We start from the raw sequence: 25,875 nt of genomic DNA, 5'->3' as shown, positions 1-25,875 counted from the left end.
TCATCTTCTTCATTTTGGTCAGACTCCTCCTGAATATCCACCATGTGGTCGGGCTCAGTCTCACTGTCCCGATTAACGTCTTCATCCTCCAGTGGCAGTTCCTCCTTTTCACTGCGCTGATCAGAATCAGTTTCATCACTGACATCATCCTGGTCACTTGCGCAATCCTCTTGTGGCACTGCTTGAGATCTAAGAGTCTGTCTTAATGCTTCTCTCACTCTTTCTTGAGTGCAGTGGTATCTCTGAGGCTCATAGTATTCACTCTCTGAGGACGAATCAGAATCCTGTGACAGCTGAGGGTCAGACGCAACTGTGGCCTGCTTTGGTTTCTTGCCCTTTGGTTTTTGTCTGTCACAACAGTTATTGCTTTCTTCAGGGATTGGCAATTTCACATGTTGGCCAATAGGAAGGATATGGTCTCTGTGGATTGTTTTCAGACGACCACTCCCATTCTCTTTCTTTAGTTGGTAGACAGGAAGGTTGGGCATTTTTCCAACAACTTGGTAAGGTATTGGACTCCATCTTGTTTGCAACTTGTGCTTCCCTTTGAGACCCCAGTTCTTCAGTAGGACTCTGTCTCCTATCTCTAGAGACTGGAAACAAACTCTCTTGTCATAGCCCTTTTTGTTCTTCTGATGGACTTTGTCTGCCGTCTCGGATGCTAGCTTGTAGGCTTGACGGAGATCTTCTTTAAGCTTTGACACATAGCGTGAGTGACTTTCCTCAGCTTTGTCAATTGTGGTCCCAAAGCACAAGTCCACTGGCAGTCTGGCTTCACGGCCAAACATTAGGAAGTATGGCGAAAAACCAGTTGCATCACATTTTGTACTGTTATAAGCATGGACCAAATAAGGGACATGCTGGCTCCACTGACGTTTCTTTTCTGTGCTTAGAGTACCCAACATTGAAAGCAGCGTTCGATTGAACCGCTCTGGCTGAGGGTCTCCTTGCGGATGATACGGAGTAGTGCGCGACTTCCGTATCCCCATGTTCCTCGACAAGTCTTTGATCAGACGACTCTCAAAGTCTCGCCCCTGGTCTGAATGGATACGAGCTGGAAGACCATAGTGGACGAAAAACTTATCCACTAGGATTTTGGCCACTGTTTGAGACGTCTGATTCTTGGTCGGGAATGCCTGGGCGTAGCGCGTGAAGTGATCTGTGACCACTAAAACATTTCTCATGCCCTTGGAATCCGTCTCCATTGCGAGAAAGTCAATGCACACCAGATCCATAGGTCCACTGCTGGAGATCTGGTGAAGCGGTGCGGCTCTCTGGGCAGGAGTCTTGCGTGTTATGCATTCACCACAACTTTTGATATGGTCCTCAGTGTCCTGCAACATTCTTGGCCAGTAGAACCTTCGACGGAGTAAATCCAGAGTTCTCTCTATGCCCAGGTGTCCTGAGTCATTGTGTACTGATCTCAACACAACATTATGATACACCTTTGGCAGGACTAGCTGATGGACCTCCTCCCCTGAGTGACGTTTGGTGATGCGATAGAGCAGACCGTCACTCAGCAGGGTCAGCTTATCTTTCTCTCTTTTTAGGAGCGACAGCTCCGGACTGTTGCCTGTCCATAAATTCTGTTGGACAGCTTTGACCGCTGGACCAATGACTGAATCCTCTTTCTGTGCCTTAGCGAGATCAGCTTTTGAGATGTGTTCCAGTGACTGTAACTCCATTGTAAGAGGAAATGCATAGATGTCAGGGATGCATTCCGGGGAAGCCCCGGTTTGGTCGACACATCTGGTGGGACACCCTGGGCTTTCTGAAACTTGTACTCTTTTGCAGATGGATTTAACAGCTGCCTCTGGTATAGTCTCCCATTCAGCATCAGTGTCAAAGTTTCTGGAGAGGATGTCTGCATCTATGTTATGCTTGCCTGGTCTGTAATGGACATCAAAGTCATATGTGGACAAAGCAGCTAACCATCTGTGTCCCACGGCATTGAGCTTTGCCGTAGACAGAACATAAGTCAAGGGGTTATTATCTGTTCGCACTGTAAAGCGCGCCCCATACAGATAGTCATGAAAGCGATCAACCACAGCCCACTTTAATGACAGGAACTCCAGCTGATGTATGGGGTACCTCTTCTCAGCCTGACTTAACTTCCTGCTGGCAAATGCAACTGGCCTTAGGTCCCCTTCTTGTAGCTGGTATAGGACAGCCCCCAATCCTTTGAAGCTTGTGTCCACGTGGAGCTCATAGGGCTTGGTAGGATCAGCGAAGGCTAATACCGGTGCATGGGTTAGGCAGTGGATGATCTGCTGAAAGGCTTGGCTGCAGGAGTCATCCCACCGATCTCCAAAGGGTTCTGACTCTTTCAAGTAGGACTTGTTGATGTCTGGACTCTTTTTCTTGCTCTTTTGTGTCGGAGCATAGCCTTTGGTCAGTTCAGTGAGAGGTCTCACAATGGCAGCATAGTTAGCAATGAATCGCCTATAGTATCCGCAGAAACCTAAGAACGATCTCAGAGACTTTAGGTCATGGGGCTGAGGCCAGGTGGTAACAGCCTCAATCTTCTGCGGATCAGGAGAGACACCTTGGGCAGACACAATATGCCCGAGGTACTTCACCTGTGGCTGACAAAACTGGCATTTGTCCAGGGAGATCTTTAGTCCTGCTTCTCCAAGACGATCTAGGACTTTAATGAGCCGCTCTTCATGTTCCTCCAGGGACTTTCCGAAAACAATCAAGTCGTCCAAGTAAACCAGGACTTGGAGGAGGTTCATGTCTCCGACTGTTTTTTCCATTAGACGCTGGAAAGTCGCAGGCGCTCCTGTTATTCCCTGCGGCATTCTCTCAAATTGGAAAAAGCCTAGGGGACAGATGAACGCCGTCTTCTCTTTATCTTCCTCTGCCATTGGAATCTGGTAGTATCCACTACGCAGATCCAGCACTGTGAACCATTTGCTCCCAGACAAAGAATCCAGTGCTTCGTCAATGCAGGGGGTCGTGTACTGGTCTGGCACGGTCCGACTGTTAAGGAGCCTGTAGTCTATGCACATCCGTATGGTGCCATTTTTCTTTCTAACTATTACAATTGGTGAGGCATAGGGGCTACGGGATTCTTTAATGATGCCGGCACAGAGTAACTCTTGCAGATGTTTTCTTACATCCTCTATGTCTGCAGGTGCCAGTCGACGTGATCTTTGCCGAAAAGGTCTTGTGTCAGCCAGGCGGATGGTGTGCTCCACCTCTTTTGCAAGGCCAACGTCCCATTCATGGACTGAGAAGACGTGGGAGCGTTCCGCTAGTTTCTGTCTAAGCCGGTCCTTCCACTCTTCAGGCACAGGAGAGTCACCAAAGTCGATCTGGCTGCTGTCAAATGCTGTCGTCTCTGGTTCTTTGTTTGGCATGGAGATGACGCTTTCGGTGCGATAAAGGTGACCCATGACTGTTCCAACCGGGATAATGGTTTCCCTGGCGGACTGGTTCTGCACCAGGATCCTGAAGCTGTTAACTTGTACCGCATTGGCGGGCACAACCATGGGTTGAAGCAGGACATCACCCGGCAGAGGAGCTAAGGGAGAAGAGTCAAACATCAAGATCTCTTTGCCAACTGTCTGCTGAAAATGAACTTTGCAAGTTATTTGCAAGTCTTTTCCAGGGGGTAAGGACAAGGGATTTGAACCCTGCCAAGTCACACAGCCAACCTGGTCATCTTGAGAGCCTAGGGTGATGGAGTCTGTGAAAGTGGGTAGCGACTCCCTGTGAATTTGGATGCCCAGGCTTTTGGTTATGTCACGCCCCTCTTTTCTGCATTCCTGTACCAAATTGCGGACATGGCTGGTGTTAGTGCCAACAATGACAGGAATCTGCTCTTCTTTTGGGCTTGGACAGATCAGGGCAAGGACAGGTACTGTGTGTTTGGTGCCAGTCACTTCAGCCGGGTACTCAACATCTACCACAACATAGCCAAGGTAGGGGTAACTGACATTGGACTCACTTAAACCCCAAATGTTGAGACCAGTGACTGGATGCACTGGGGTGGAAGGCAGATGGGCTTTGTACCAGGACTCGAATATTATGGTGACCTGTGATCCACTGTCAAATAAGGCATCACAGGGCTGTCCATTCACTTTAAGTGGCACAATACTTGGGGGCCCAATCAGTCCCTCCGGAATTCCAGCTGGGGTGGGAGAAGTCAGAAGACCCTGCTTGACATGACAGTCAGTGTCAGGGGCATTACTTGTTGAAGTACCTGAACTTTCTTTCAGTGTCTTGACAGTTTGGATGAGCTTTCGAATAACTTTGCTCTGATTTTCAGGATTTTGACACTTTGCGACAAAATGTCCCTTTTCCCCACAACGGTAACAGAACTGCTCATCCAAAGGCGTTCTATTCTGGTAAGGGGTCCTCGTCTTTGAGTTAGCCTCTACTGCTGCCATGGTAGCCAATTTTAAAGAGCAGTCTGGAACAGTATCTCTTTGGGCTACTTTCTGCTGCAGTCTTTTCACTTGTTTTTTCAAAGCAGCCAGTTCCTTGGTGTCACTGGGCTCACTTGACTGCACTGAGGACGAGTCTTTCTCTTTGACATCAGGGGACTTAGTCATGCAGGTGGCTAACTTGGCCTTAAGCTCTTTAACTTCAGCTTTGAGACTTTGTATTTCTGTATTGTCAGTCCCTAAAGGTTTTGTCTGTACATGCTGGACTGAGGTATTTAGTTTCCTCCTTGATGCCTCATACTCTTCCTCTTTGCGAATCTCACTTAAGAGTTGGAGGAAAGTTGGGGGTTTGGACTTTCTCTCTCTCAGGCGCAGATTAATTAGCATGAGATCGGAAACAACAGCCCCTCTCAGAAGTTGTTCTAGGCGAGCTTTGTCTTTGCTAGAAGCTGGAAATCCTCCTCTCTGAACAACTTTACTGAGGGCCCTCTCCAGACGCCTCAGAAAATCAGACAGTTTTTCACTTGGTTGTTGCTGCATTAAGCGGAAAGCAAAATAGAGATCATCCCCAGACTCAGCACTGCCAAAGGCGCTTTCCAAAGCCTCCAGGTATTCAACAGGGCCTGCCTCAGGGTCTGACTCACGGACCGATTTGGCAATCTCCAACGCCGGCCCCTTTAAACTTTCCATCAGCCTGCGCCTTTTCTCCTTGTCTGTACAGTCACTTTCCTCTACCATGAGCCGTGCCTGCTCAAGCCAATGGTCAAAGGGGTCTTCACTAGGGGGAACTGGTAAGTTCCCTGAAAACAGCCTCAAACGCCGATAACCACCTTCAGCTTGTGGTTTACGTGCCTTCTCCAAAAAATCACCAACCGCTTGCAAGACAGACTCAGTGGAGTTTATGGAAGGATCAGAGCTGGGCTGCGGAGGAGCAAAGCTGAGAAATAAGCTTTGTATGTCTTCCATAGTCCTACCCTCAGTGTCTAAGAGACTCTTCAACTTCACAGCAAAATCGTCAGGAGCTGCACATTCATTAAGAGTCACTATCGGCCATTTCTCACCACTGTGCTGGTCCAGCACTTCCTTGGGTGCATTATCTTTAGGTATACGTTGTTTGCACTCGCAGAGAACCATTAGGCAGCTCAAGGGGGTGTGGAACAAGCGCCCTCTAACCCGGACTCGTCCTAGACACTTAATAGTCTCCAAGGTTTCTTCTATCTGGGCTATTTCCACTTCTTCTGGAACCAAAACCAAGAGTGCTTTAGCTTCCTCCAAACCTTCACCCCGACACCACCTCTTCAGCTCTGCAGCAAGCCCGGTGTGGTCTGCCATACTCATAATAGCCAAAAATACTAAGAAATGTAAACAAGCTACTGTAGGTTAACTTTTAACTCTTTTTTTTTTTTTTTTTAGCGTGTGGCTCCTTTAATACTTCTATGAGACCCAAAAACATCCCAGCGGTGCCTCCATTTTATGTAGCCCTCATTTACTCAATACCATTAAATAAATGGGCTTTGGGTTCTTTTTCTAGTGTACTCTCGTACGATGTTTTTAAATTAACTTCTCTTTTGTTTCTGGGATCAATGAAGCTTATTCCTTACCAGTAGCACTACACGCGAAAATTAACACTAGTGTCTATAGTGCAGTAAATCATGTCATACACCATGTAAAGTAGAGCATTGCAACCCTCCTTTAATTTACCAAACAATGAAAACAAGAAAATAATAAAATGGCAGATTTCAGTATTCCGGCAAACTGAAAAAAACACACACAGCAATTTACACACTGTACACAGAACCTCCACATATACAGTGTAAACCACCAATGATAAAACAATTATAGTCCCAAACTAAACCTAAAGCCGGCAGAGATAAACCCTACGTTGCAGGCCTGTATTGTTCCAGTATAAATCCAAAACGATCTCCCAACCGGAAGTTCTTCACTCAACGAGCAAAAAATAAATAAATAAACTCAGTACCTTGTGAAACGTGCAATTCCCACCAGCTTAATCCAGGCAACAAGTTGTCTTCAGCTCCTTCAGAAACACTCCGCTCTGAATGCAGTAGCACAAAGATGAGGAAGGTCCGTGATCTCCACGTGCTCCACAAGCTACCTGTTTTAGCTTCCCACGTTGCCAGAGGTACTCTGAGTGACGCGGGCACTCAGAGTGACTATCTGGGGTGTGTCCGTCGTTATCCAGTTCGGTAACGATCCTCTGCAGCTTGTTACGTTCCACAACTTTAGCGAAACGGCAGCCTACAGTAGTCCTTATTAGCGAACGGCTGGGTTAGCCTCACTTTAACTTAATGCGTGCACGGCCGCAAGAAACAAAGCACACAGTCCAGCAGACTCACGCTGAAACTTTACGTGTTATGTCACTAGCTTACCGACACTGTGACTTATCTGTCCGAAAAGTCAAAACACACTTACTACTAGTACATAAAAACAAGCTAACTTCTCCAGATGCTCAGTGTAACTCACGCACCACCGCTCTCTCCTCTCGCGCTCTCCTCTTTTTCTCTTTTTCCTTCTCCACCCTGTGTTACCTTCACAGACCTTATCCCCATAGGAAATTACAGTTCTCACAAACAATTCACAAGAAAAGAAAGATAACTTATTTTAAACAATGCAAACATGTTTTTAATCATTTTACATGAACTTTTACCTTTTTAATAAACAAGAAAATTTAAATAAATGAACTCTTTGATATTTATATTCTCAGACTTCACTTATCTTTTACTATTTATGCATCTTTTTAACCCGGGTTACACCTAGAGTAGTAAAATCCAAAACATTGAGACCACCGTGTTCATAGTCATTCATCAATACACTTTTTCTGATGTAATGTGTCCCGTTTTTCCAGAGGAAGTTGAAGAGCATTCGGTCAATATCCTTACAAGTTTTGCCGTCCACATGCAGAGAAATTGCCGCATAAGTCAGTCGAGACAGACCTTCTGCTTTTGAGAGCAATACCCTCCCTCTTAAATTAAATCTCTCTGCAACCATTGATTTAAATTGGTTTGAGATTTTTTAATAATTGGGGGAAAATTTAGTAAAATTCTGTCTTTTGGATCTTTGCAGATAATCAGACCTAAATATGTTGCTTCATTTTTAACTGTTATATTACAAATACTCTGAACATTACACTCTTTGACAGGTAATAATTGACATTTATTTAAGTTTAGGACCAATCCAGACCCTTTTGAGAAATCCCCTATTACATGTAAAGCAATTGGCACTTGGCTGGCATTTTTAAGAAAAATTGTGGTATCATCTGCCAATTGACTGATGACAGTCTCGCTGTTTGCAATATTTATACCTTTCACAGTGCTATTTGAAATATGAGAGGCAAGAATTTGGGTGCAAAGTAAAAAAAAAAAAAAAGGGCTAATCGGGCAACCTTGGCGTACACCTCGATTAAGACTAAAACGAGAAGTGGTGCCATTTTTCATTCTAATAGAACTATTAGCATTGGAATACAGAGTTTTGATAGCTCTGCAGAAGATATCACCAAAACCAAATTTCTGAAGTGTAAGAAATATAAATTCATGCTCCGCTCAATTGAGTCAAAGGCTTTATAGAAGTCCAGGAGAAGGATAAATGAGTCATCAGATATTAATGCTGAGTAGTCCAGAATATCCAAGACCAGTCTAATATTATTGGAGATGTGCCTGTTTGTCATAAAACCAGACTGTGTCTCATCTACAATATCATCCAAATATATATTTAATTCTTCTAGCTAGCAATAGAGCTAATATTTTATAATCATTATTTAGGAGGCTTATTGGTCTCCAGTTGTCTATAAAAAGTAGGTCCTTCTTAGGTTTGGGAATTAAAGTAATAAGTCCTTGAGTAAGGCTGGGAGGAAGAGTGCCCCTTTCAATACTTTCATTATAAACCTGCAACAAAAAAGGTGCAAGCTGAGAAGAAAATGATTTATAGAATTCAGCCACCAGCCCATCTGTGCCTGGAGATTTGTTGTTTTTAAGAAATTCAATAAATGTCAATATCTCTTTTTCAGTAATTGGACTGTCACAAAAAAGCCTATCAGCACTTTTAATCATTTCAACATTGTTTACAGAGTCAATTAATTTGGTAGCAACCTTTGCGTTATAATTGGATTCATACAACTATGAGTAGAAATTACAACAAAATTGAGTTAAACTCAGACTACTTTAGGCCCGGAAGTAGGATTCGTCACGTCATCATCTAACGACCGGATATGGTGCTCCCCGGTGGCTGCAGCCGGACCCTTCTCTCATCCACAGACTCTGCTTCCTCCACGGAAGACAGTACAAATCTAATTAAAAGCCAATCTAAATAAATGAGTCTTAAGCTGCTTTTTAAAAGAATAAATACAGTCAAGGCAATGTAATGATGGAGGGAGAGCATTCCGTCAGTACCAAGATTGTAAAATGAATTCTAAAATGTACTGGAAGCCAGTGTAATGAACGTAACACTGGTGTAATATGCTCTCTTTTTCGTGTCTTTGTTAAAAGCCTTGCAGCAGCATTCTGGACTAACTGGAGACGGTCAAGATTCCTTTTGCTCAAACAAAGAAAAAGAGTGTTACAATAATCTAAGCGAGATGAAATAAAAGCATGAATAACCATGAATGAAAATAATGAAATTCTCCATCTACTACAGGTTTGTATCGCACACAATACTATAGATGCCTTTAAAACCAGTGTCAAACACGGTGATAAATCATCACCATGTGAAAAGTTTTTGTTTTTCATAAGCATTTCACTTTAAGCACATAGCAATATGCTGTGAATCAACGTAAACCAACAGCGAGTATGTTGTCCGTGCAGCCTAGTGTGACTCAGTGTCTGTCCTCTGTGTTTTATACTATGAGAGATTGAGCCCCTCCTGTAGTGGTTTGGTTGCAATGGTGTGTGACAGTGACTCTGATGATGCACAGAGACTAAAATCTGTGTGTCAAAGGATAATCAGGTTTATATAAACTGCAGACAATTCCCCTTTATAAATTAAATGCATATGTGGATCCCTATTTCACGCTCTGCATGGCATTTAACCATAAAAAGACTTTGCAAAGCACCTTGTGAATGGAGATGCATAGCAATGAGCCTGCTGATCGATGGGTCTTTAGTCCTCTAGCAGTGTCCACCACCAAACAGCAAGATGCAAGTTTTACTGCGGGTTTTATTTTTAAATTTTACAGCAGTCTGACTGATTATTTCACAAGATGCTGAACTGATAGCAGCAATCAACATTTTCTTTTCATTCCGTCTGATTCCTGGGGGTCTTCTTTCTAATATTTTAGGGTCTTTACCTTGCGATATAGAATTTAAAGCACCTCGAGGCAACAGTTGTTGTGATTTGACACTATGTAAATAAATTTGAACTGAACAGAATGGAATTGGCTGAACTTGTCTCATGATATGGTAATGAGGATGAACCATGCTATTGATGTCATTGTCTTTATTTTAGGGCTGCTCACAATAATTTAAATGTACAGATGGTGAAGTGACAAAAGGTAGAACGTGTGGGTGCCAGCTCAGTGAGCTCTGTGCAAGAACCATCGGGAGAATACAGTAAAGAATTGCCATTATTATAATTATTATTATCATACAACTCCAACTCCATCCACAATTCCAAAGTTGGGACCCGAAACGCAACACAACTGAAAACATATAAGTGTTTAAATTGAGCCATTTTGCTATACAAAATGCCAGCTCATGGTAGCATCACACTGTAGGGACCATGCCATCTTCTTTTAACAACAATCCATTCAATTCAATCAGTACTGTAGGATTCTAGCTGCTCTGTCTGGACTGCAGGTAGGTCAGTTCAGCACCCAGACTCTTCTTATATGAGGCGATGCTGCTGCAATAGCTGTAGAATGCAGTTTAGTGTTCTGGGTGGGAGCATATGTTGCTTTAAACCTTTATATACAGTACCTTTCATCACTGATGGTGCCTTTCCAGATGTGCAAGCTGTGGTTTTCATAGACACTGATGCACCCCCATACCATCAGACATGCAGGGTTTTGAAATCTGCTGATAACAGACAGTCCCTCCCCTCTTTTGTTTGGAGGACGTGACATTCGTGTTCTCCAAAACGAATTTAAAAATTTTGATTCGTCTGACAGCAGAACAGTTTCCAACTTTGTCTCAGTCCATTTTAAATGAGCTCTGGTCCAGAGAAGAAGTTTCATTCTGTATGTTGAATCTAGGGCGATTGGTTTCTGGTGTTGATTATTAAATGACCCGAGGAAAAAGTGATAAATGATGAACTTATGTTAAGAGGTCTGATGGAGAAGCCAGTGAACCCCTAAATTCACAATAAAAATCCTTTCTAGGCATTTCACAATGCTGACTGGTGAAAACCAAGATGGCGCCGCGGATGGTCGCCCTGGTGCTTCAGTGCGTTACTTTTGTTTTGTTTTTGTGCATTTCTTCTGTGTCTGGGCACTCCTCTGGATATTCGTACACCAGAGAAGAGCTCCTTAACTACAGGACTACAACGCCTGTGGATTTATTTCCAATATTTGTCGCATCTGCGGCAGATTTACTGCTGACCCTGACCAGGAAAGCGAGACGCCGAAAGAGAGGGAAGCGAGCCGGCGCACTCGTGCGTTTGAGGAGACGCGGACTGCGAACCGCTCTTCCTGGGATCTTCCTTTCTAATGTACGATCACTCAGGAATAAGACAGACGAACTGGCCCTGATGAGAAGCATGAACAGAGACTTTGCCTCCTCCTGTGTGTTATGTTTTACGGAGACGTGGCTCTGTGAGGACATCCCGGACAGCGCGCTCAAGCTGGAGGGCTTTCATCTGCTGCGCGCTGACCGGCAGGCCGCTCTCTCTGGTAAGACCAAAGGTGGAGGTGTCTGCTTCTACATTAATAGTGGCTGGTGCACAGATGTAACAGTGATTGCTCAGCACTGCTCTTCCTCTCTGGAATACCTTTTCATTCACTGCAAACCGTTTTATTCTCCGCGGGAGTTTGCTTCATTCATCCTGGCCGCTGTTTACATCCCGCCAGACGCAGATGCGCAGGCAGCTCAGTGCGCACTCGCGGAGCAGATACTGCACATGGAGCGGACATTCCCGGACTCTCTCATCATTGCTCTTGGGGACTTTAACAAAGCCAATCTGAGCCATGAGCTTCCCAAATACAAGCAGTATATTAAATGCCCGACCAGAGAGGAGAGGACATTAGACCACTGTTACAGCACGATCAGCGGGGCCTATCGTGCGGTGCCGCGTGCTTCACTCGGACTCTCTGATCACGTCATGATCCACCTAATCCCCGCGTACAGACAGAGGCTGAAGCTCTCCAAACCTGTCGTGAGGACTAAAAAACTGTGGAGCAACGAGGCTGTGGAGGAGCTTCGCACGTGTTTGGAGTCTACAGACTGGGACACAATGAAGGCTGCTTCTAACAGCTTGGACGAGTTTACGGACACTGTCACCTCCTATATCCACTTCTGTGAGGACAGCATTGTGCCATCACGCACCAGGGTGAGTTATAACAATGACAAACCCTGGTTTACTCCTAAACTCAAAAAGCTGTGGCTGGAAAAGAGTAAGGCGTTCAGAAGCGGAGACAGGGACTGCTACAGAGAGGCCAAGTACAGGTTCACTAAAGAAGTAGACATTGCTAAACATCAGCACTCTGAGAAGATGCAGCAGCAGATCTCAGAGAATGACTCGGCCTCTGTGTGGAAAGGTTTTAGGAATATCACCAACTACAAGCCTAAAACCCCCCACTCCACTGACGACTTGCTCTTGGCCAACACCCTCAACGACTTCTGCTGCCGTTTTGACGAGCCATCAGGCAGCCTTCACACCTCCAACGGCCCCAACAATAGAGACACTTTGGACACTCATTCCCCCACCTCTCCCCCCTCCATAGAGCCATCACCACCTTCAATCACTTCACCTGCAACACCCCCCTCCTCACCCCACACAAAAGAGGATTTCACACCACCTCCTCCCACCACAACTCTTCATATTCATGAAGCAGATGTGAGGAAGCAGTTTAAGAATCTGAATGCTCGAAAAGCTCCCGGCCCAGACGGTGTGTCTCCTGCCACCCTCAGACACTGTGCAAACGAGCTGGCCCCAGTGTTTTCTGGCATTTTCAACTCCTCACTGCAGGCATGTCATGTGCCTGCCTGCTTCAAGTCCTCCACCATAATCCCTGTCCCCAAGAAACCTAGGATCACTGGACTAAATGACTACAGACCCGTGGCTCTGACATCTGTGGTCATGAAGTCATTTGAGCGCCTAGTTCTCTCCCATCTCAAGACCCTCACGGCCCCCCTCCTGGACCCCCTGCAGTTTGCATATAGAGCCAACAGGTCTGTAGATGACGCCATCAACATGGCCCTACACTTCATCCTGCAGCATCTGGACTCCCCAGGAACCTACGCCAGGATCCTGTTTGTGGACTTCAGCTCTGCCTTCAACACCATCCTTCCAGACCATCTCCAAGGCAAGCTTTCCCAGATGAATGTGCCTGATCCCATCTGCCGGTGGATCACTGACTTCCTGACGGACAGGAAGCAGCATGTGAGGCTGGGAAAGAATGTCTCGGACTCCCGGACCATCAGCACCGGCTCCCCTCAGGGCTGTGTTCTTTCTCCTCTGCTCTTCTCCCTGTACACCAACTGCTGCACCTCCACCCACCAGTCTGTCAAGCTAATCAAGTTTGCAGATGACACCACCGTTATCGGACTCATCTCGGACGGGGATGAGTCTGCCTACAGGAGGGAGGTTGAACGTCTGGTGTCCTGGTGCAGCCACAACAACCTGGTGCTGAATGCCCAGAAGACAGTGGAGATTACTGTGGACTTCAGGAAGCACACAGCTCCACTCCCCCCCATCATCCTGACTGACACCCCCATCACCTCTGTGGACTCGTTCCGCTTCCTGGGTACCACCATCACCCAGGACCTGAAGTGGGAGCCCACCATCACTTCCGTCATTAAAAAAGCCCAGCAGAGGATGTACTTCCTGAGGCAGCTGAAGAAATTCAACCTGCCAACACGGACGATGATGCAGTTCTACACTGCAATCATCGAGTCCATCCTCACCTCCTCCATCACTGTGTGGTACGCTGGAGCCACTATCAGGGACAAACAGAGACTGCAGCGTGTTGTGCGCTCTGCTGAGAAGGTGATTGGCTGCAGACTCCCATCTCTGCAGGACCTGTACACCTCCAGGACACTGCGGCGTGCAGCTCAGATCTCAGCTGACCCTTCTCACCCTGGACACAGTCTGTTTGACCTGCTCCCCTCAGGCAGGAGGCTCCGGTCCATTCGCACCAGAACCTCTCGCCATAAGAACAGTTTCTTCCCCTCTGCTGTCGGACACATGAACAATAACCATATGACTGTTCCCACCACTAACACATGACCCTACGCTGTGTTCACTGCATCATTCCATGTTTGGCACTGATCACCACCTGCACTCATGTATATATCATGTATATATCTATCCACTTAGCACTTTTAATTCTTATTCTTATTTTTATATTTTTATGACAGTATGTTGCACTGAAGCACCGCAGCAATTTCCTAATGTTGTAAACCCCCTCAACATCTGGCAATAAACCCTTTCTGATTCTGATTCTGATTCTGATTCTGACTGGAGTTTCTTTTATATTTTGTCCTCTGTCGCACCTTTTTGTCCCTAAGGGTTTTTTTCTTACAAAATCTTTTGTTTGTGTTTTCTTGTTTTAATTTTTAGCACTTTGGGATTTTCAGCCTATAAGCTCTAATGATCATTCTTACACATGGATTCTTAGTCACAGCAAGTTTCTGCAGGGAGAAAATGCAGCTTTGCTTGAACTCAGAAATTTCACCTGCTTATTTGTCCTGCAGAAATTACATACAATGCTGGAAAAGTATCAACATTATTATGCACTGTTGTAATCCATAATCATATAGAGGTATTTTAGCATCTCACACGTCCTCTGTCTGATGGTGTGCAATGGAGTGAGGAAGGTACAGTATTATTTGACAGGAAATGTTTGCCTATAGAGCTGCAATTTTCCAACACCCCGAGGTCACTGTCAATTGATTTCAAATTTTTTCAGCACACCAGCCCACTGCTACAATCCCATCACGCTCAATTCGAGCAATTTGCCGTTCATCATAGAAAAGAAATTGGGAGGCTATAGTCACGCTGTCAGCTGTGTTTGAAGACTCTGTTTCTGCTGCCGCTGAAAAATGAAACAATCACCGTGAAGCGGAAGGAAGAAAAATGTGAACGGATACGTCTTCCATTCTAAATGCCATGTCTCAATTTGTGTGTCTACTGTCGTTCGACAACAAAGACATGGCATCGTCCAACATTGTACAGCGTGGAGTCTAAAAACTGATTGCCAACCTCAATTTTCTTCCTGCAGCAATATAATCAGACTGATGTTAAGGATTTCTAAAATCACTGGGACAGTTATTTCCTTGTATTGTCAATGATGTTACTTTCTTAACAGGTTGGCCCTTCTCCAACACTGTGTGTAAGATGAGCGGCTTTGTGCAGGGGGTGTCAGTGTCTGCATCAGTCTTCACCCTTGTGGCTATTGCTGTTGAAAGGTAAGTGCACATTGTTCTTTGGTTCTTGATGGAATATAACACAATAACAGTGAAATAATTAATGGACAAATATATAAAAATTCTAATATTGATAGTGGTGCAATGTTTGCTCTATTCCTATTTCATTTTAGAACAATACTATTTACTAACAGCAGCGGACAAATATACACCTTTGGCCTAATGATGGTATGAAAAGTGTATCAAATTTAGCTGATATTTTCCATTAAATGTGAAATTGTCTCAGTTTAAGCATTTGATGCATTTTCTGTGTTATACTGTGAATAAAATGTGAGTTTGTGAGATTTGCAAGTCACTGCGTTCAGTTTTATTTTTACATTTTACAGAGGACCCGAACCTTTCTGGGAACGCCGTTGTTTTTACTTATACATTTAAGTTGGACAGTCCAACCAGCCATACCCAGACTGACAAAAAACCCAAATATTTAACAGCTTTATTTTGTCACTTATTGCTAAGATCACTCTAGGAACTTGCACTTGTGATCCTGTTGCCTTTGAAATCTGTTTTGTTTTTTGGTTTTTTGAAAATGAAGATCAGATCTGCATCCACTCATATTCATTTGTCATCTTCAGCGTGACCTTGGTGCATTAAGACAACAACAAAATGGCAAGCAGACGCAGTCAGTCTGATAATAGGTCTGCGACTGAATGGAGTTAAGTTCAAAATGACATAAAATCTGTCTGATAATACATCAATTAACTGTTATAAATCAGCAAAAATTGAGATGAGTGTTGTCATCTACATTCACAGAAATTCAAATTAGCTACTCCAACTAGAATCCAACTAAAATGACATACATATGAAAAAGAAGTTCTAAAATTCCTCCTCAATGATGCAGTTTCTGCAGGAGAGCAACTGAACTGCAATATTAAATGGACACTGCTTTTAGGACAATCTTGATTTCATATAGAAATAACCAGAATGCAACCAGTAGTCAGCCAGTTGAGTCAAGTCCCATATTGCAGAGAGATGTGTCTTGTGCTATTTTGCACAGACTAATGCAAAATGTGCAAATGCAATACACAGTCTGTCTGTGTTTTTAAATTAAACACTAATTATTTGCAAACCTTTGCCAGTTTGACAAAGACTGCAGTCGGTAAAAGTCAGACCGCAAGTGTTTGAGACAGGTTGCCTACTACCTTGGAATAGAAAGTTGTTGGCCAGAAGTTGAAAGTATTGCATGCTCTACCTCTAGGAAATCATTTCATACCTGAAACTACTTTTTAACAAACGTGAAAAAATTCAATGCAATTGATATACAACCACAGACTTTTTACATAGGAATGACACATCGGAAACAATTTACACTTTTTCTTTTCTTCTTCCTGTAAAACAGTTGTGATGTAATGGATTTATCTCACAGGGTTAAAAAAAAAAATTAATTAAACAAGTTATGATATTTATCTCTGAAAACCCACAAGTTTATTTCATTAATTCATAACAATGCTTCTTTTGTTTCCTTGTCCACTGCAGGTTTCGCTGTATTGTGTACCCACTACGACCCAAGCTGACGGTGTTCGTTGCCAAATTAGCCATCGTCTCGATCTGGGTGTTAGCTGTGGCCTTCATGTGTCCTGCTGTAGTTGCCCTGACTGTGGAGAAAGTCCCTTTCCATTACATGATATATAATAACAACTTCAATCAGACATTGCCCTTGTACACTTGCTACGAAAACTTTGCCAACCCTCGGATGAGAAATGTCTACACAGTGGTTTTGTTTGCACACATCTACCTGCTCCCCCTCACAGTAATCTCACTGATGTACATAAGCATTGGAGTCAAACTGTGTTCTTCTGTGTTTGCAAACAAGGAGCCGCACCTGGCCAATGCTACAGTCCAGGAAGGAAGCAGGAGACACGCTCATCCGAGGGTATCGAGGAAAAAGATAAAGGTGATAAAGATGCTCATTCTGGTAGCTTTGCTTTTCATGTTGTCCTGGTTGCCTCTCTGGACCCTCATGATGATAACAGACTATGCAGACTTGGATGGGAACCAGCTGGACCTTCTGACCAGCTACATCTTCCCCTTCGCACACTGGCTAGCTTTCTCGAACTCCAGCGTCAACCCCATCATCTATGGCTACTACAATGAGAATTTTAAGAGGGGCTTCGAGGCGATATGCAAGTCCAGGCCTTTTTGTTGCGTTGTGCAGAGCCAGCTGTGGAGCAGAATTGTTGGGTGGAGGAGGAAAAGAAGGTCTGTGCAAGCACCTTGTGAAGGTACTGTTTCTAGAGAAGTTGTTAATCACAACCATTTTGTGTTGGGACTAAGAAATCGAGTTCATAATGACGACAAGTTGAATGACACGGCTGAGGTGAATAGGAGTGCGAGAGTCGAGAGTGCGGTGGTCCACTCGGGAAGGGCACTTATGGATCAAGAGTTAGAAATGACTGCTGTCAATAAGAAAAGCAGTAATGAAGAAGAATCAGAAAAAGTTAGTTCACTGGCAATTTCACCGTATCAGGTGTGGGATAACTGAATAATTACAGTGCTAGCAAGAGAAACCCGAAACAAAGCCATACTGTTACACTACCGCCCCATGAAGGACAGTCATTAACTATCTGATGTCACAGGTTAAATATGGTTACACTTTAAAATGATGGTTAGAGAGTACACATGTTAATTTTCTACAATTAAAATAAGTTTTAGGAGTTGAAATGAAAATAACAGTATGACTAACTAACCCTTCTAACAGTCCATAAACCAAAGACAATCTGACTATATTGGTCACTTTCATATTATTTTCCTGTATCTGAACCACAAACATCCAATAAGGTAAGCAGGTCCTGTCGTCTGTCCTCGCCCTGCTACCAAAAGGTTTGGCTGATCACGTGTGGAACCACAAAGACATGTGACCACATCAAAAGATAACAATGCCAGTATTTATGCAGGCTAAATATACAGACCTAATTTAAGATCCATGCACGATCTTTGCCGTCATAAGGCTTGGTCGGTATTTTGTCTCTATTTATTTGAAATAGGAATTAGACTAATAGCCTTTTTTCTGTCTGTTTATCTCATTATCCAGCCTTTGTGCTGCGCACACAAAGACATTTTTGTTACAAAAAAGTTTTTCAGCTCTTCATTGCACATTGTACACTTAGCCTGTTTATCCCAAAACTGATATGGCACAACAGCCAAATATTAGTCATCTGATAAAACAACCAGAGTAAAAATTAACATGTTTAAACAAACCACTATGAGCCTTATTAATAGAAACACCCCCAAAAAATATTGGAAGATAAACTAAGACAGATTAGATATTGTGTTAGCCTTTGTATTCAATCATCTGGCAGTTAATATAGCTCAGCTTTGCGTCTTGTGATACGAAATTTGTTCCACGTAGCCTAGGGTTTTGTGTAAACAGTACATGAGAATAAAACATTACATTATCTTGATAGATCGCATCAAATGGAGGGAAAAGTGTAGCATAAAGGATGCTGCATAGGTGTCAGTGAATGATTATGAATGACAAACTACACCACAAAATATCTAAAACACTTCATCAGTGTATTAGTTTTGCACCTCTTAGCAAACGTGAATATTTTAATGGAGGACATCCAGCAGTAACTGAAAAACTGCCTTTAAAGAACAATCGAAACGCTACCTCCACAATCATGCAAATGTACAAATGTAAGCAAATTCAGATTCATACTGGAAGCTACTGGTCAACTACCTCAAACTACTATGAAACTTCTAAAACATTTAAGTGGCATAAAATGATGAATGAAAAAAGCACAAATACCATTTAATAATCTCATTCTAATATGCTGAAGTGCTTTCTATTCATTAGAAAGTCATTACAAATATTTTCCAATCAGTGGTTAGTCTTGGTGATCGTTGCTAGTAAAGCCTCTCTGACCATAGTGGTCAGAGAGACAAGATGGAGCGTGTATCTCGTAATGTGCTAAAAACTGCGGTTATGCTTAAAAAAACTACTTTGCATCACAGGAGACAAAAGTAAAAGGAAAAAAAAGCTGCTTGCACGCCCCCACACACTTAAGCCAATTACTGTTTGTAGGTAGATGTGAATGTTAGATTGTCGAGGCTGACAGTGGTGATCGTGGATGAATCACTATCAAAGGCTCTAATCAGCTGCCTTTGGCAACTGATGATTTTCCAGCCGAGCAGAACGTGTGCCCCCTGTGAAACAAATAGAAGTTGTTATAATTACAGGGTAACCTTAGAACGTCCACAAATTAAGTGAAATAATATGAAGTGAATGTGATATTAAATGAAACCACAGATATATTGAGGGAGGAGGAAGATGATACTGACAGAGTTTGAAGAACTAAAATAAAATCACACAAGTGGAACAGAAAATGAGTTCTAGAAATGGTACTAATCACAATTTGCGCAACATCTGAAGTAAAACAACAGAGAGAGAGAGATACTGCCAATGTGGATGACAAAAGTACCCAACATGCATTTCTTTGCACGTGGTTTGGTTTCTCTAAAATGCAGCAATTAAAGAGGAGGAGCTCCCCCAAAAAACTCATGAATAATGACGCAGGGCCAGATTCATATTTACATTTTTCTTACAGGGAAACTGAATACAGTGTGATGCAGTGTTGCTGCAATCACAGCAAACCTCTCGCCACAGCATTGCAGTCAGTCGCTTTATTACAAATGCAGCATTACTCTCGTTGTGCCTTTTCGTGCTAGATGTTTATATAGGAACGAACAGCATAGAACAAAATGTGAATGTGAGATGTGCTAACTTTAGTTTCCTGCTGTTATCTGCTCCAGGGCAAATAACTTAATGGTGTTATGATTACGGTTGTTGGCTGTGGCCATTATTTAAAAATGATTAATTCAATTCAATTCAATTTTATTTATATAGCGCCAAATCACAACAAAAGCCGCCTCAAGACTTTTACTTGCTCAAAATAGCATTTCTGTTTTTCTTGGGGGAAAGCTGGTATTTCTTCTGAAATTATAGATTTCAGTTTAAAGGGGATTTCCACTGATTTTTACGCACAGAAAGTAGCTAGAAGAAATTGGCTTTGTAACCTAAAAATTACCTTAAGTTGAAAAATATACATATGTCCTTTGTAACCACAAAAATTGTTGGTTGCCCATTCATTGCAATGAATGTTGCCAAGAGTTAAGGCAACCAGCTGGTTGAGTTTGAGTGTGCAAAACCCTCAGCCTCTAATCGACCACTTTCAACAGAAAGGTGACTTATGTTACAACCCCCTCTGCTAGGCGTCAGGGGAGGAGTAACATACACAAGACCCCCACACAAAACTGAGTAAAGTAAAAGGTTTTAATTTCAAACTTTAAACGGGTCTCCCAGTAACCAATCCTCCACGAGTCCTAGCACACTTGGATTTGCATAAACAAAAGGGCAGTCTTACTCCCTCCAAAGCCAAGGGCCGTAACAATGGGTTGCCTGCTTGGTAAATGATAAATGGACGGGTACTAATATAGCACCTTTCTACCCAATTTGAGCACTTCTACTACAACTGGTCTTATTCACCAGTCACAGCCACACTCATACAGTGCTTTTATCTATATCTAAAGACGTTTCTTATCTGACATTCACACTCTGATGAGGGCAACTCAGGGTTCAGTATCTTGCCCGAGGAACCTTCGACACATGGGCTGGAGGAGCTGGAAATCAAACCCCCAACCTTTTGATTGGTAGATGACCTACTCTACCACCAGCTGTTGCTCAGATGTTAAAGCAAGTCAGACATGTGGGAACCAACCTGTCTCCAAACAACTGCAGTCTTGCAGATTGGCTAAGGTTTGCAAATAACTGGTGTCTGATTTATTAACTTAGACAATATGTTACAATCAGTTTGCATCGGTCTGCAGACTCATCTGCAACCCGTGTGCAACCCGCCTCTTTGAAGTAGGGGACTTGGCTCAGTTGGTTGCCATCTGGTTATATTCTGGTTGCTCTGCTATTTAAAAGTGTCTATGTCACTTTACATGTAAATTTCTGTTCTGTCATCAATACATCAATCTTCTTTCATTATCTTTGTCCTGACTGAATTATATTTTTGGCAGATATGTTTGGAAAGAGAGCATAAAGCTAAAATATGAGCAGAACTTTTTTCCCCCATGTTATATGGAAAAAACAAACATTACTAAAATCACTGGATCCCCTTTAAACACTGTGCAGTCACAACACATAAGATTATGTAAGAACACATATAGTTTAATAGTGATTCCTCACTCATTATTTTCCAGTTTGCAAGCAACTGTTAAAATCACCAGCAAAGTTGATGATAAAGTTTACTAATAGGAGTAAATTAAAGTGAGAATTTACTGGCGAAGTTGTGATGTGCAGCCTCAGACGTCCTCACTAAAGCATCATGGGGCTAATAAGCTGTAAGCTTACAGCTGAGGTTTTTGTGTGTGATATTCGGCATCACTTTAACAAAGATTTGGGGTAACTCAAAGGTTGTTACATTAATGTGACTTATAAAAATTATTTTAAAAACTTTTACAAACCAATCAGATTTCATTTCAACACAAAACTTTTTTCTTACTGTTACTAAGTCAAGCACTTAATTTCATGACTCAGAACATATGTTGTTATCCAGTGTTAATACCTTGTAATATCTAGTGTTGTTTTTAGAATAGAGGTGCTTGGTTACAGACTGTGATATATTAAAAAATACCACTGTTAAATCCTTCAGATGACGGTCTGATCTGAAAAGAATGTATTTTAGAGCAACGTATTTAACTAGTAAATATGCAAGCGTTGTGATCCTCCACAGCAAGAAAGATATCACCATTATTATAGAAATATATGGAGAAAAACATGTGTGCTTGTATAAATGTTGTCCACAGGAGCCTGAACCAAAGAGCAGCATGCAACATAAGGATAGTTTATCTTTACACATGCTGTACTGTGCAAAGGTTCGGGTAAAATAAGGATGTTATGTTTCGACTTCCCTAGATCTTTAAGACATCATCATCACCAAACATCTTCTCTTCACTACACTTTTTTTTTTTTTTCTTTTTTTTTGTGTCCCGTTTGGATCTTTAGCCATCAGAATTGTTGTCTTAAGGCCAAGAAAGATGCCAAGCGGATTTATTTTACCAAGTGGATCATCATGGCCTTGCCATATTGGTCCATTTGATTGACCTTTATTATAATTATGAATTTATTTTATTTTCAGTTGCTACAAATGGGACAGACATGACTGGGGGATAGGACAGGGAGAAAGAATGAAAGAAAGAGAGGGAGAGAAAGAAAACCAAAGGGGAGAAGAGACGGTGAGAAAGGGGGGAAGAAAGAAAGAAAAACAAACAAAACACCTGGATCATCTGTATGGAGAAAAAAAAACAGAAGAGAAAGCAAACAAAAAAAAAGAGCAACATAATAAAAAAAAACAGCACCATCACAATAAACTAGCTAGCAGTAGATAACAGTAGATACTAAATATTAAACGATATTGTGCAGCACGCAAGATAGACAGCGCACAATGTGCTTTGAGGCAGCAGCCAAGAAAGGTGTAGTCCGCGTCTGTGAACACCCGTGTGTACACCTGTCTTTTCTCTAAATGGGACCATAATTAGCTAAATGAACATCATGATGAATTATTTCACACTCAAAACAAGGGACTGAGACCATAAAGTCTTCAGGAAAGTGTTTACTAAATATTAATTAAAGCGAGCGATAGGGTCTCTAACTTGACGACTTGTTTTATGCAATTGGATTTTTTTTCTGCAATCAAAGATGTCGTCTCCTGCTGGCCATTTGAAAGAATGTACTACAGTTCTGTGCAAAGGAACGTTTCTCACAACCCCATGATTCAAAAGCTTGTAGAACCACCTTTAGCAGCAATAAAGTAACTGAATTAAAGCAAGCACTGTATTTTACAGACCATAAGGCGCACCAGATTATAAGGTGCACTGCTCATACAAAAGGCGCATTAAGTGAAACAAAACAGTCAGATAAGCCAAACTGTACTCATTCTTCTTGCTTCCTCCACTTCTGTACCATTGATTCATTAATGTTGAATTCTCTCACAGCTACTGTTGTTGCATTATATTAATGACTAACCTCATATTGTGGATCTTTTATCTCAGTTGTTCTCCTGACTAAGGTTTGTTCTGTTTACAGCATCCCACCATATGATTGCATTTGTCGCTAACCATTGGGAACCCTCACAGGGCTCGCAAAATTTCAAAGTCCCAGGTAGCCCTTCAGGCAGGGACTCTTCAGTTTTTGGTAGCCCAAAATAAATTTAAGTAGCCCGAATAAGAAAGAGAGCAATTTTTTTGATTGATGTTTTGTTTCCTGTTTTGTTTCCGTTACAATATTATACATTAAAGTATAATATTGTAACGGAAACAAAACATTAATCAAAAAATTGTTGAAACACAAATTACAACACTGTATAAAAATTACAGTCATCAACTCAAATACTTGGTTCTAATTGAACGTTTTTTATTTTGACAGCGAATGCGCACCTGCGGACCACTTATGTGCAGCCCTGGTTATTTAGCTCGTCATATTGCAGCCACAGAAATTCTTTTGTCCATGAAACCATAAAGCTGCACTTTCTTTTTGCCTTATAGTCTGATTTGTCATAACTTCTCTGTTTTGTGGTCACTTCTTCACCCCGACCTGTCTTATTTGGCTCAGCAGAACTAAAATATATATCCTGCTGCTTTTACACCAGAGGTGTGGACTCGAGTCACATGACTTGGACTCGAGTCAGACTCGAGTCATTAATTTTATGACTTTAGACTTGACTTGAAAAAATGTTCTAAGACTTGTGACTTGACTTGGACTTTTATACCAATGACCTGGGACTTGAATTGGACTTGAACCGGTTTACTTGAAAAGACTTGATATTTTACCCCAAATATAAAATTTAACATGCATATTATATAGAGATTGAAAATGTGACGTCATTCACGGGTAGAACCGCAAAGGATTCTGGGAACTCGTGGCAAGAGGTACTAGCGCACGCAGGCTTTCAATTGAAATCAGTTATACAGCGATAAAAAGAAACACAAAAATGTCAAGAAGCTGTTGTATTATTAACTGCAATAGCCGGTCGCATGACAGCCACGGGAAGCCGACGGGTAAAGAGATCGGTTGTTATCGGATTACGTCGTTGAAGAGAAATTGTTCGAGCCATGTTTCCGAAGTAACAAAGAGGCGACTGGATTGCAGCCATTCAAAGATCAAATATAACGTCCCAGAACACTCCAGCTCACAGGTTAGTCTGCTCCAAGCATTCCCACAAAGGTCAGTCTGCTGTTGTAGTTAATGCGTCATTTTCATAACATAATTGGTGATATAGGTTACAAGCAAGTCTGGCGCTGAACAGAAATTGTCGCGCTATGCTCCTTTGTTTATTGTGCATAAATAGTAAATTGTCCTGACACAATATTGCGTTTCGCTTCTGTTATTACCATGGTACATTGACAAAAACATATACTTTTATTCACAGGGTAAAACAGTTGTTTTGTATCACTAATTGCCCAGTGCGATTACAGCATACAATATTATTGTCACTGCTACATTTCTGTGATGCTACCAGAAATTATTTCCACTGCTAATTAATTACCATTGAGCTCAAAGGTCCTATTAATAAACGGTTAACGAATGTGTATTTATGACGACAATTTGTGAGACTAGTAAACTTATGATACGTACGATGGTCTTTCGTTCTACACGGTGCATTTCAAGGTCCTGTACCCATCCGTCGGTAAACTGTACCTGGGCTTGTTGCAGTGACCGGAAGTTACTAAACTTCATGAGTGTATGCACTCACAAGAACCGTATAATTATAAATATGCATATAAATATGCTACGATGAGATAGCTGACTTCATCTAACTAGCAAATGTTTTCCAGGCTACGTTGGTGATGCAGTTTTTTTTAATGTGTATGATATTTTTGTCATGCAATTTTAAAGCCGGTCCTACAAGCGCATCCAAGAATAACATGCAGCTTATCTCAGAACTGTCGGTGAAAATTATTCTTGGAGCTAGGTTTAATTGAGCTGCATTTTAAAGAGGTGCAATTTCACAATTTGTGTATATTTTCTAAGTTCACTATTTTGTCATGTGTTGAGAAAAACACAGATTTAAAAATTACATGGTCTAATATTTACATTTAGCATATAACTGCAACATGCTTTTTTTCGTTTTTTTTTTAAAGACTCGAAAGGACTTGAAATTCAAAATTTCAGACTTGTGACTTTACTTGGACTTTTACACCAGTGACTTGAGACTCGACTCTGACTTGCCTGACATTACTTGAGACTTGACCTGAGACTTGAGGATAAAGACTTGAGACTTACTTGAGACTTGCAAAACAATGACTTGGTCCCACCTCTGTTTTACACACACACACATAACGGTCAGCGATTCTCTGCGCGATCAACCTCTCATATGTTTAAGCTTGCTGCGGGAGATTTCACTTGTCATGTTTGCATAGTAAGCTAATGATTGATAAGACGATGTCAGAGGAATTGGTGCGCAAATTATCATCACTCACAGATCAGTGCTGTCGCTCTCTATACACAGTTCGCGCGATTGCAAAGTGAAAGCAAAAAACAAGCGCAAATTCAAACGCGATTTCAATATGTCACATATTGACAGTGGCTCACCGATGCCAATGACATAATTACATTTCCGAAAGAATGCAAAAGCATTGACATATATTTTTCCTTCCTATGACAGCCCGACGGGCAGGGCAGAGATAGATTTTGGTAGCCCGACTGGAAAAATCGCTAGCCCCGGGACGTCAGGCTAGCGATTTTGCGAACCCTGCCTCACGTTAACTTTTTATTGAGAGGAAAAAAGTTAACTTTCTTTCTACAGCTTCACTGTATTGGTTATGCTAACCTTGCTATATCGTTAGCGATCACATAGCACATCATTATATACCAGCTAGTCCAACTTCAGTAACCC

At 42.3% G+C, this 25,875-nt stretch overlaps 1 protein-coding gene across 2 annotated transcripts in view; it reads left to right on the top strand.

Annotated features, from left to right (window-relative positions):
* Nucleotides 1-18,180, top strand: part of npffr1l2 (neuropeptide FF receptor 1 like 2) — an 88,418-nt gene extending 70,238 nt beyond the window's left edge. For both annotated transcript variants that reach the window (XM_040050129.1, XM_040050128.1), the window contains exons 3-4: nucleotides 14,863-14,962; nucleotides 16,454-18,180. In XM_040050129.1, the coding sequence (XP_039906063.1) occupies nucleotides 14,863-14,962; nucleotides 16,454-17,459 (1,106 nt within the window). In that variant the 3' untranslated portion in view covers nucleotides 17,460-18,180. The remainder of the gene's footprint in view (nucleotides 1-14,862; nucleotides 14,963-16,453) is intronic.
* The last annotated feature ends 7,695 nt before the right edge of the window (nucleotides 18,181-25,875 follow it).

The sequence above is a fragment of the Simochromis diagramma genome, unplaced genomic scaffold, assembly GCF_900408965.1.
Source record: "Simochromis diagramma unplaced genomic scaffold, fSimDia1.1 OVJJ01000159.1, whole genome shotgun sequence".
Taxonomy (NCBI): domain Eukaryota; kingdom Metazoa; phylum Chordata; class Actinopteri; order Cichliformes; family Cichlidae; genus Simochromis; species Simochromis diagramma.
The sequence above is the reverse complement of the archived record's forward strand: the minus strand, read 5'-3'. Positions and strand labels throughout refer to the sequence as shown.